The 12,637-nt window shown below is 44.0% G+C and overlaps 1 protein-coding gene across 1 annotated transcript in view; it reads left to right on the top strand.

The window, feature by feature from the left end:
• Positions 1-12,637, top strand: part of ABCA4 (ATP binding cassette subfamily A member 4) — a 138,448-nt gene that overhangs the window by 42,805 nt on the left and 83,006 nt on the right. The window contains exons 10-12 of the mRNA XM_018045782.1: positions 7,851-8,056; positions 8,711-8,887; positions 11,116-11,338. Coding sequence (XP_017901271.1) covers positions 7,851-8,056; positions 8,711-8,887; positions 11,116-11,338 — 606 coding nt within the window. The remainder of the gene's footprint in view (positions 1-7,850; positions 8,057-8,710; positions 8,888-11,115; positions 11,339-12,637) is intronic.

Genomic DNA, 12,637 nt, shown 5'->3' with positions numbered 1-12,637 from the left:
ACAACAGATCTCAGAATCGCTGTTGAGGATGAAGTGAGTGAAGCGTGCAAGGCACTTAGAATGATGGCACTCACTCATTGCCATCGATTAGTTAAGCCTGTGTGTAAATTCTCTGCCCTTGATTCCTCACATCTTAGGTGGGGCTGGCAGTGCCCTCCTTTCCAAGTGGCTGTGAGGATGAGACTGGAGGCAGTTGGGCACCTATCCATTTGATGCACAGCAGCTCTTGCTGTGAACCACAAGGATGTCTACCCTTGAACCACAGGCCACGTGAGGAATGTCCCTTTTTCTCATTTCATGTAAGCATTAACCAGGGATGTGAAGCCACTCTTCATATTAACCTTGTGAACTGGTTTAGAATCAGGACTGCCAGATTATTCCAGAAGGGTACAAAAGTCTACAGCATGAAAGCATATTATTTCAAGAGCCATGAACTGAATCACAAACAGCTTATGGACAATGATCTTATTTTATGTCTCATCAGTCTTTCAGAAACATAGAACTGGGTCAAGGAAGGAGAACACAGGTCGGGGATAGGGGCGGCTTGAGTCATAGGTGGAAGGAAGGAAGGTGCGTTTGAGTCTGCTGTGACCAGCCACTGTGCTGGACAGCCCTACACGTCATCTCGTGCAACATTCCTGCCTGCCCAGTGGGCATAATTCTTACCATTTTATAGAATTAAAGACCTAGTTGCCTAATACATCACAGCAGATAAGAGATGGCTTCAGAATTCTAACACAGAACTGTCTGGCTGTGAAAAGGAAATTTTTTCTTCTACCATATGGGCCACATTAGTAGGGAGCTCAGTAAGTTTGGATAAATTATATAATGAGTTGGATGCATGCTTCAGTTGTGTCCAACTCTGCAACACTATGGACCATAGCCTGCCAGGCTCCTCTGTCTGTGGGATTCTCCAGGCAAGAATACTGTAATGGGTTGCCATTTCCCCCTCCAGGGGATCTTTGTGACCCAGGGATCGAACTCTAGTTCTTTACCTCTGGCACCACCTGGGAAGCCCATTTAATAAATAGGATAAGGACAGTAATTATTTTGTAAAGTTCAGGATAGCAAACACTATTCTTTTTCAGTCTTTTCTGCTTGGAAATAGCTAGGTTTAGAGGCTTCCCAGGTGGCACCAGTGGTTAAAGAACTCACCTGCCAGGGGTCGAACCTGGGTCGAACCTCTTTACCGACCGAGCTACCAAGGCCTTCTTAGTGGTAGTATCTCAGAGAGCTGCTACAGTTCAATCTAACAGAGAAGAAACAAGTTGCGCAAATCCAAAATGTCACAAATCCTCCAAGCACTGTCAGTTATCCTCCAATTGTCTCTGAAATCCCCCTTCCTCACTCTCTGCATGTACGGCCTCTGTTTTCAGGGACCACTACCAACAACTCTCCTAGCTGGTTTCTGGGCCTCTGGTCTCTTGCTGCTTCTGTTCAGCTCCCACACTGCCCAGTGAGATTTTTCTGAAACTCATCTTGCCCTCACTTACTGGTTCTGTGATTTCAGGCAATATTGTTCCCCTGCCTGCTGAAAATAAGGATGGTAAGTGAAGTTACAGCTAGGGCAGCATTTACCAATGTGGCTGGACTGGGTGTTTGTGGTTGGAATATGCTTTCAACAGTCAGTGCCCGGCTCTGTTGCTTATTAAATATTTTAAGTATGATAACACTCACCTCCCAAAGTTGTTGGGATGATTAAACAAGAAAGCTTTGAGAGCTAAAGTGCCCTGCAGTCAGCCAGACTTTTCTCTTTCCTTGAACCCAACCACACAGGAAGCATCACCTGGGGGCTTTGCTGGAGTGTGAGTCTTCATGCTCCAACGTGACCTTTTTATTTGTTTCATTATTGTGTTTATTTTAGAAACAGACATTTTTAAACAGCTGTGCATTTCCTCTTCCTTTGTTTTCCAGTCATGGTGCATTTCCGCACTTCTTACAGTTGAACATTTCAGAGGTCTGTTCATGGTGCCCAGTGTGTTAGATAAAATTTATTGCAGCGCCTTTGGCCTGTACTTCACCATCCCAACCAACACAAACAGCCCAAAGCTATTTTATCCAGTGGCTTTTTCCATGTGGGGAGAAACAAATCTTAAGTGTTAAGGTTTAGATCTGCCAGGAAATTCATTCTGGGATGTTTGCCCACATCCACTGGCATTTTTCAAAAGGAACCCCAGGTATCTACATTAACACCAGCAGGACCACTTGAGGCATTCATTAGCCACTTTGTTCTTGGCCTGAGTGTGGAAGTTAAAGATGTAAGAGACAAGGTTGTAGAGCCAGCGTCTCTAAGGGTGCAGTGCTTTTCTTGTCCCTGAAGATTTATCCCTCACACATCCTGAACGTGTTAGTCAAAAAAGGTCAGCACAGAGTACCAGACCCCTTTGATTATCAAGTTCAAGCCAAGAGAATGATTCTTTCTTTCTTTGCCTCTACTGGATATAGTTTTCCACTTAAGAGATAATTTAATTTATTTATTACTTAATGTGTTTGAATTAGCATTGGAGGGGTCACAGTAGAAGAAGGAAGCCGGCTGCTACTGCAGCTTCTTCTCCCAAGGTGGTGTTTGACTTAGCTGTATAAACAAATGACTGCATTCTCCAGAGGTTCTGAACACAGCTGTCTGCCCTGGAGAGGGCCACACCTCTTCCGGCAGGGTGAACTCTGCTTCCTGCTGAGAATCAGCAAAACAACCAACAAGGAATGGTAGGGATTGTGTAGACTTCAAATGGCAATGACCCTGCCACCCAGATTTTGGCCACAGCAGTTGGAAACTGAATGAGACAAGGAAACCTCTTCTCTTGCTTTACTGCCCTTGGCCATCACAGGGCATTCTAAAAATTCTCTTTGAGACTCTCAACTCTGGTTGCAAAATTTGTCTAGACTATAACCATGAGACCCTGGAGACACTGTCTTTTTAATTAGTGAAGATGCCCTTTGAATTTTTTCCTAGTCATGATGCTATCTTTCTGCTGAGCCTCTCTCACTAGCCAGTTCTTATCTACCTACAATATTCTTCCCAACATCCATGATCACACTGTTTCTCTCTGTTTAGAACCAAAGAGCTTTTATAAACAGACTCTGTGGCTTCAGTCTCATTGGAATCTACTATGTTTTAACTTACAAGCCAACCAGACCAGACCAGATGTATCAAAATTTATGACCTTGGTTAAGAGTGTAGTCATTCACCATTGCTTCCCAAACACACTCATGCAACTACTCACATGAGTATACATGTTCATTAGTCAAGATCTTAACTTCAGGGACCCAGAGTAAGTACCAGTAGGGAATGAGGTCACTTGCTATGAGGCAGGTGGCCTCCCCATGAGAATGCAAGGATACATTATGAATCATACCTCGGGGTATGACCTAGGGACCTCTGACTCATGTCCAAACCAGCTTCCACAGCTGCTCTGCCTTGACCTCTGGATTAGTTTCATAAGACCTTCCTCTGGATAGAGTTGTCTGACTTTCAACTAATGGCCAATGAGCAAGCTAGTGAACACCAGTGGTTTAGGATCCATCCTACCGCCACCAGGTGGAAGCTTTGGCTTCTGTTCATAGCATACTTCTAACCAGATGGGGTGCTGCAGATAAGTTTGGGATGGATTGTGTTCCCAGCCATATTGTTTTTTTTAAAATAACTGTCTTCTTTCCTAGACAAACAGCTATTATAAATGGCTGGGCTTAAATGCCACTAGACTGTTTTAACTTTGAAGATATTTTGCCAAAACAGTGATTAAAATGGTATTGATCAAGTCCTCATTATTTGTGAAATAGTTTAGTATCTTACAGACTTCCCTGGTGGCTCAGACATTAAAGAATCTGCCTATAATGCAGGAGACCTGGGTTCGATTTCTGGGTCAGAAAGGTCCACTGGAGAATGGAATGGCAACCAACTCCAGTATTCTTGCCTGGAGAATCCCATGGACAGAGTAGCCTGGTGGGCTACAGCCATGGGGTCACACAGAGTCAGGCACGATTGAACAACTAACACTCACTCTTAGGATCCTACATAGTTAAAACACAGGTTCTTTCCAGAGGAAGTTTACTTGTTTGCCTCATAAGAGAGCTTGGAGTGATCATCATTAAGTGGTTGGGAGGATTCGAGGGGTTAATACAAGCAAAGCCCTTGGACCAGTTTTGGGTACATAGTAAGCCTTCATTAAGCATCAACTGTTATTCTTACCAGAAGGCAGTGGTTGGTCCCACTTACACTCATGTGATCCTTAGAACATACCTATAAGGTAGGCACATTTCCATTTTGCAAATAGAGAAAGAGAGGCCACATGGTTAGCAAACAGCAAAGTAGGGATGGCATTCAAACACTACCCTGTACCATCTTTCTAGAGATGATAATTTAAGTTTGAAAATGGGTCAAATGTTTCAGAGTGAAAATGAGTGAGAACCATTTAGGTTTTGTTTTTCCAGAGAGTATCAGAGTACCAATCTAGAGAGACACAGCAGGAAACATGACTGTGAATCATCTGCCTGATAAAACAGCCAGGATGGAGCCCAGGTCATGGCAGAACTGAACAATATCACTGGAAAACCAGCACTACTCTACTCTACTCTACTATAGATTTCCCTTTAAGACATGAAAGGAGAATTCAAAGAGCATGGGTTAGATTGCTCAGAAAGTCATGTTATTAAAATGTATTTGTTTTTATTGGTTTTTTTTGCTTTAATGAGAGTTATACTCTTGTTAACATTATACCAAAAATTCACTAATTTCTCCCAGTTTATCATCTGATTTCAGGTGCATAGGATTATGTTCAAAACTCACAGTAGTAAGGTTATATTTCTTGCAGCATTTGGGACTTCTAAATTTAACTCAATTCAGTATACACTTATTAAGCCCCTTTCATGAGGAAATACTGTTACAGAGACTTAGTAAACAAGACATGGCCCCTGACCTCCGGAAATTTACTATCTTTAGAGCTGTGCTAACAATACAGTAACCAGCAGTCACATGTGACTATTTAAATTTAAATAAAGTGAAAAGGCCAGTGCCTCAGATGCATTAGCTTCATTTCAAGTGCAAAATAGCAATGTGTGCTTCCTGGCTACCATGTTGGACAGGGCAGAAGTAGAACATTTCCATTGTTGCAGAAAGTTCTGCTGGACAGTGCTGGTCTATTGACCAGAAGCAAAAGATCTTGTTCAGGAATTCTGTTCTCCCACTTTGCGGCTGCTCTTAGAGGAATGCGAAGGACCAGCACCACCCTTCAGGCTTAACAGTTGAAGACATGGATCCATATTCTGCTTCTGACCCATATTGACCTTAGACAAGGACCTTTGCCCATCGGATACCAGTTGCCTCATCAGTAAAGCAAAGACATCAGACCATAAGACCTCTATGACTCCTCTGTCCAAGTGCCTTGTGATGCTATGAGGGAATTGATAGACTATTCTCTGTGTGTGTGTCACAGCTACAAGACACTGCAAAGAATTCCCATCTCCCCAATAATATTCTTTTTTATTTTGGAAGTTTAATTTCAAGTTCAATCTATTTGTCAATACTAAAACTCTATATGTGCAGTCCTAAACTTGACAAACTGATTTTTTTTTAAAGGGATATATTATTATTTTAAAATAGATAAGTAATAGCTATGCTCTATTTTCTTTTTATCTTTTTATTTTGTATTGGGTTATCCCTGTAGCTCAGATGGTAAGGAATCTGCCTGCAATGCAGGAGACCTGGGTTCAATCCCTGGGTCAGGAAGATCCTCTGGAGAAGGGCATGGCAACCCACTCCACTATTCTTGCCTGGAGAATCCCATGGACAGAAGAATCTGGTGGATTACAGTCCATAGATTCACAAAGAGTCAGACATGACTGAGCGACTAACACACACATAGGTAATTAACAATGTTGTGATAGTTTCAGGTGAACAGCAAGGGGACTCAGCCATACATATATGTGTATCCATTCTCCTCCTAACCCTCCCCCATCCAAGCATGCTCTCTTACTTTATGAGACAATCGTAGCACATGGAAGCCCATAGATTGGGCTGTACCAGTGGCTCCTGGTGTGGGAAGAAGTCTGGACCTAGAGTTGAAAAATGGGGAGAGAATCCAGACTCTGCCACCATCTAGCTATGTGACCTCTATCAGGTCTCCTCCTCAATAAAACTAAGGTTCCAGGTCACTCACGAGGCTCTGTGGGAGAGTTAATGTGTTCCTTTAAGCCTGTGTTACATCAACAGCCTTCTAACCAGGCTTCCAGCTTCCCCTTCCCACCACCAGTGTACTTTGAGAAACATGATCTAATCTCATATGTCAGACCTCTGCTTAGAGCCCCACAGTGCTTTCTTGTGGCTTTTTAGAGTTTTGCCAGGAAAACTCCTGACTTTAGCATGGAAAGCCCTGCATCCCATGAAACCTCTCAGTTGGTCAATCACCCTGCAAACCCAGCAGAGCAACTGACCTGGTTGCCACCTGCCTTTTTAGTACACACCTCTCACCATTCACCTCTGCTCACCTACATTCTTCTCTATAACCTAGGACAACCTGGGTGTGGGCGTTTGACAAAATACTGATGCTTTGGTCCTGCCTCTTGAGAATCTGACTTCATTGTTTGGAGTGGAACTTGAGTATAGTTGTCTTTTAAAATCTCCATAGAGGTTTGAAAGCACCAGAGAAAGGGATCTCTATTCTGTTCTCACAGGTCTGCAGAAATCCTGTGAGCGATTCTCCATGCCTGAGCTGACCTTTCCCTTGCTTTCTTCCCTTGGCTAATTCCTGCTTATTCTCGTCCTACTCAAGAGTCTCTTCCTCCAGGCAGCCCTCCAGGACCCCCTCCAGGTAGATAGCCTCATTCCACCACTGGGCTGCTTGACTACCCCAGGCTTGCTTTCACCAGAACCTGCATTCTGACTGTCGGCTTACACCAACTCTCTCCCTCATTAGGTCTGGAGTTTCTTTCAGGAAGAGATTTTATCTTTCTTCCTTGTATCCCTGGAGCCAAACAGGCTCTGGCACTTTGCAGGCTCTCAGTAAGTATTCCGTGAACAGATTAATCAAAGCAAGGCCAGCTGACCTCTTGTGAGTTACATACTAAGAAAGAAACATCGCACAATAACCCCAGTGTATTATAGAAACAGGAGATTAAGGAAAAAACACACCCAAGTACAGTGCAACACTTTAACAAATCTATAAAAGTGGACAACACCCAATATTCAAATTAAAAGAAATTCTTAGTTCTGCTCTTTTCTAGATAATGATTTTTTTTCTCTTCCGGGGGAGAAAAGAAAAAGACAGGTTAGGAGATCTTCTGTATCCTCATTACCTGTCATAAAATTATAACTGGAAATGATTTCTCTGATTAAATCCCTTTGGTTTTCTGTTATTTTCTCTCTTCCTCCTCATTCTTCCCTCAGCTGGCCATCCTTGTGTGTTTGCAGAGAGGCAGGAAGGTTCACCGCTGGGACTGTTTCTGTCTCCCTTTAAAACTCTTTTATCGGCAGGCTTTCTGATCTTCAAAGCAGCTTGTATCTGATGTGACCCCACTCCCTAGACTCCATGTACTGGGGAGTGAGAGCTGGGAGTATTTTTGTCATTTTGATGACTTGCATGTTTGGACAGCCTTGGACAGCCCAATTGTGCAGTCCTTACTAAATCTGCAGGGATGAGAGCAAGTCAGTGTTTCTAAGCTCCCTTTCACCTCTAAATCTATACACATTGAAAACTTGACACCAGAGCCCAGAGTTAAGCAAACAGCAAGTTTATAAGTCTTCTTGCTTTTGACCCATCCACTGGGGCAGCAGCCCTGATCCTCTGCCCTGTTTTGCCGTTGAGTCTTTGTGGTTGGTTGTTCCTCAGACTCTCAACCTTTGTGATTATCCACAGTGCTTGATCCTGGATAAGTTTGAAAGCTATGATGATGAATTTCAACTCACTCAGCGAGCCCTGTCCCTGCTGGAGGAAAACAGGTTCTGGGCTGGAGTGGTGTTTCCGGACATGCACCCCTGGACCAGTTCCTTACCGCCCCATGTGAAGTACAAGATCCGAATGGACATAGATGTGGTGGAGAAAACCAATAAGATCAAAGACAGGTGATGCTTCAGGAGATCTCAGAAGGCCCTGGCAATCCCCAGTGATGTATGAGGCAAGGAAAGGTGGCTCCTGTGGGCTCAGGCCACTCATCTCCTCCTGAGACAGAAGGGTCACTTGGAAAGGCGCAGAAAAGCATTTGATATCAGAGAACTAAGCGAGACAGTTGACCCTGCTAGTTGGTGGGACCAGGCAAATTCAGCTGCATGTGTTTACTTCCTCACCTCAGCACTTGTCCTTGGCTGGCCTTCGATCAATTTGGAGATGAAAATCTCTAGGTATTGGGTTATCTTCACAGAGATCCTGCAAATGAGGTTTCACCAGAGTCACTGGGAAATTACATTTGTTACAGAGTAAGGGATTGAAACTGGGCTCAGCCTATACATCAGTAAAAATTAAGTTAAATCAGAGGAAGAAAGATAATTTGTAAAGCTCAAAATAGAGTCCTTGAATGAAAGCCATTACAAATCATGCTGAGGCTAAAATTCATCACTGAGATTTAAACTTTGACCTAGAAAACAGAATCAGAGAATGTGGAAAAGTTCCGGAGAGAGTTTCAGGAGAGTGAATGCCAAGTCCCCTCGTGCTGATAACAAGTGAGTTGTCCTGTCCGTCCGCATCCACATCCCTTGTCCCTCTCTCTGGTTTCTTCTCAGGTACTGGGATTCCGGCCCCAGAGCTGATCCTGTGGAAGACTTCCGATACATCTGGGGAGGGTTTGCCTATCTGCAGGACATGGTTGAACAGGGGATCACAAGGAGTCAGGCCCGGGAGGAGGTTCCAGTTGGAATCTATCTCCAGCAGATGCCTTACCCCTGCTTCGTGGATGACTCGTGAGTCGGAGGTCCCAGGCCCCCTCCAGGACAAACTAATCAGGTTTCTGGGGTGGGATGAAGGGGAGGTGCTCCCCAGGCTTCAATCTCTTTGGAGAAAAATCTCTTTGGCTCCTGGGGCCATCTCAGGGAGAATGCCCTGCCCCCTCAGCTGCAGGCAGGGCCAGATGGGTAAGTAAAGTGGGAGAAAGGAGTTGGTGTTATGGGTAGGAAAGGGAAGGTGAAAATTAAAGCAGAGAAAGTGAGGTTGGGGGAGGGAACACAGGCTTTTAAAATTTCCACTATGTAATATGTTTGGTATGTGAAAGAGTTCAGGTCAGAGTGTTTGGCCAGTGATTGCCAAAACAGCAAATTAGGATTCTGCATCACAAGTAGGTCCGGTTCCTAGGAGCCTTGGAATAATGCAGCTCCTTCCCTAATTAACATTCCCATGATGTGTGCTTCATGAGAAGGGAAGGGGGTGTTGGATGAGCTTGGACCCCCTTTCCTGTCTACCCCCACCCCCAAGCCTGTACTTTTGCTGGCCATTAGCAAGACATGCAAGTATCCTACTGTTTTCTGAACATGCATTTGGAGGTGGCGAGGTGGAGGGAGGGACAAAGAGGGAGAAGGGGCTGGGAGGGCTCATTTACTGTGGTGGGTGGGGCAGAAATGTCCCAGGACGGGAGCAGAGATCTGCAATTGGCTTAGGGATTCAACTCCTAGGGAAAAACATGGCAAGTTCACCATAGTGTGTATGTGGGTCTGCGGGTTCAGGGAAGAGAAGAATGTGCACAGCCTAAAGGAAAGAAGAGTCAAATTGCCAGCTGGCCAGGATTGTGAAAATAAAACCCGGTATGGGTGTAACACCTTAGTCCAATCAGTTCTTCTTGCTCAGCTCTGTAAAAGACTGAAAGAGATAACAGGGGCTGTTTCACAGTCAGTTTAGGGTTGGACAATAGGCAGAAATGGGAAATGGAACCAGGAGCAAAAGCCCAGTTTCGCTTTAAATAGGAGTGAGTGGCAGGGAACTGAGGTAGACAGTGAGGAGGCAGGAATTCTGGCCATTCAATGTGGGAGAGCCCTCTGGTGGCAGGTCCCAGAAGGGCAGACTTTGTGAATGCATGATTCACTTCCTAGGGCCATCTCAGTGAAACTCTCCCACCCGGGAACTGGGCCCTTACTGTGTTACCCAACAGTTTTCAATAGATAATAACCTCAAGGGCTTTACTAGCAAGGTCAAGTGTATGGAAAACATATGTAAAGTTCACACTAGAGTAATTCCAGAATACTAAATTTGCCCTGTTTGCCGGAATGAATATCCATGAATGTCCTCCATGAGTATAGGCTGCTGGAATCGGTGACCATTGAATCCCTGATTGATTTGTCAGTGGGGCAGTTGCCTTCTAAAAGTGCCACAGTGATTAGTTATCTTGTGCCTCTTCCTGTATGACTGAGGTTTGATCCTCCAGGGTAGGCAGTGCTTCACTGGCCTAACCCTTGTGAATTCAATTAATGATCTCACCACAACCAGTTCCCTTGGTCCACCTTCTTGGACTTCAACATCAGTTAGCACGAATCTCTTCCAGTCACATCCTGTATTATCAGTCCTTTCCTGGGAGATCTTATAAGAAGCTATATAACATATATAGTATGATTTAATTTACATGTTTTATGTATAGAGAGAACTCATCTGTACTAACCAAAAAGCTAACTGAGATCTTATAAAGAATGCTGTGTAATATACATATACTGTGTAATATACATAGTACAATTTTATTTACACATTTTACTCACAGAGTTTTCATCAGGGCTAACCAAAAGGCTACCAACTTGCTCTAAGGAAAAAAGTAATCCTTTGGGGCTACCCTAGTGACTCAGACGGTAAAGAATCCACCTGCCAATGCAGGAGACCCACATTCAATCCCTGGGTCGGGAAGATCCCCTGGAGGAGGAAATGGCAACCCACTCTAATATTCTTGCCTGGAAAATCCCGTGGACAGAGGACCCTGGTGGGCTACAGTCCATGGGGTTGCAAAGAATCAGACACAACTGAACAACTAACATAATTTGGAAAGGGACAGAGGGCAATATATTAAAAGATTCAAGTCCATTGAATGCCCAGTGGAGAATTTTCTACCTTTTCCCTCCACCTGGGCTTCATTCTCAATATATTACTTCATTACTCAAACATTTACTCCACCAGGTTCAGGACAATCTACTATTCTGCTTCTCTCCTCTTGCTTTAGTTTTATGATCATCCTGAACCGCTGTTTCCCTATCTTCATGGTGCTGGCCTGGATCTACTCTGTCTCCATGACTGTAAAGAGCATTGTCTTGGAGAAGGAGTTGAGACTGAAGGAAACCTTGAAAAATCAGGGTGTCTCCAACAGGGTGATTTGGTGTACCTGGTTCCTGGACAGCTTCTCTATCATGTCGATGAGCATCTGCCTGCTGACGATATTCATCATGGTAAGCCAGATGGAGAAGGTCCAGAAAACCTTGAATAGTTTTGTTCCTCTTACTTTCCTTCCTGTTAATGAACTTGTACCTAGATTAGTCATCTCACCAACAATGATAGCATGACATGTAGCTGTCTTTCCATTTAGGCCAAGGTGGAAGACAGAGAGACAAATTCTTCCCCAAGAAGCCAATGTATCCGAGCATCTTCCCTGCCCCCACTTCCTGCCTGGGGAGCCACAAGCTATTAATAGATAGATTATCCCACCCCATTACATGAACTATCTGGAAAAGCTGCTGTTAGCAGATCCCAGACGCTGCTAACTGGGTGGTTGTATGTGCAAAGGGTTCTTTCTTGTCAAATACAGAAGAAATGAATCTAAGGAGTGTTTTCTTGGGATTACTGTACCAACCGCTAGCTGGAGTGGGGATGTGGAGAGCCTTTTCAGTATATTAGGAGAGAAGATCTGGACTGTTTATTAATAACCATTGTGGTCACTCCATTCATTGCTTGACCAAAGGACATTCTGATGCCTACAAAATCTTGGATAGAATTTGGAGTCCATCCTTTCTCAGTGACAGATATTTTATCAGTGCAGACAGCATGCATAGGTCGTTGTCCACAAATTTACAGCTCCCATGCAAGCTAAACTTATCTATAAAACTTTATTTCATAATACCCTTTTGTGCCTCATGTTTAACTCCTCCACAGTAGATGACCTTTTGTACTTGTTAAGTGATGGGACATTAAATTTAGGTAGTTTTTTACATTTATTTGTTTGGATTTAGTATAAGGCTTAGACTTCAGGCTTTGCAAGCTCCTGATAACTTGTTGTGCCTCTTTGCCATCATGCTATTAAGAGCTCCTTGCACTAAGCAATATGTGTGCTGATGCATAGGCTCTGGCTAAGCATGTCCCTTGTTTTGCTGGACCATACCTGGTGGCTACTTGATCCAAGAATGTTCCATCACATATCTTGGCCAACCAACACATATCCAGTTAAACCAAATCCTGTCCCTTCTCTTTGCAGTAAAATGTACTAAGTCTGAATGGTTTTGGTGTAAGTGTTGCATTGAGATTCATTGAACAGTGGCTTTAGCCAAACCCTGGGCTAGAGCCCTGTCAAAACCAATGCTGATTTTGAAGTCAGCCTGCTCAGTCTGACCAGACCCAGATGTAGCATTAAGTACCCAAAGGGTCCTGGAGTTCCACGGAGAGGAGGGGAGAAGCTGAGTAACTTGTCTTCCTCTAGGGATCTTTGTTCCTTCCCACCCTTCAGTCTACTCTTTTCCTCACTACTAAGACATTTA

Source organism: Capra hircus, chromosome 3, assembly GCF_001704415.2.
Source record: "Capra hircus breed San Clemente chromosome 3, ASM170441v1, whole genome shotgun sequence".
NCBI classification, from domain to species: Eukaryota; Metazoa; Chordata; class Mammalia; order Artiodactyla; family Bovidae; genus Capra; species Capra hircus.
This window is presented reverse-complemented; position numbering and strand designations above follow the sequence as displayed.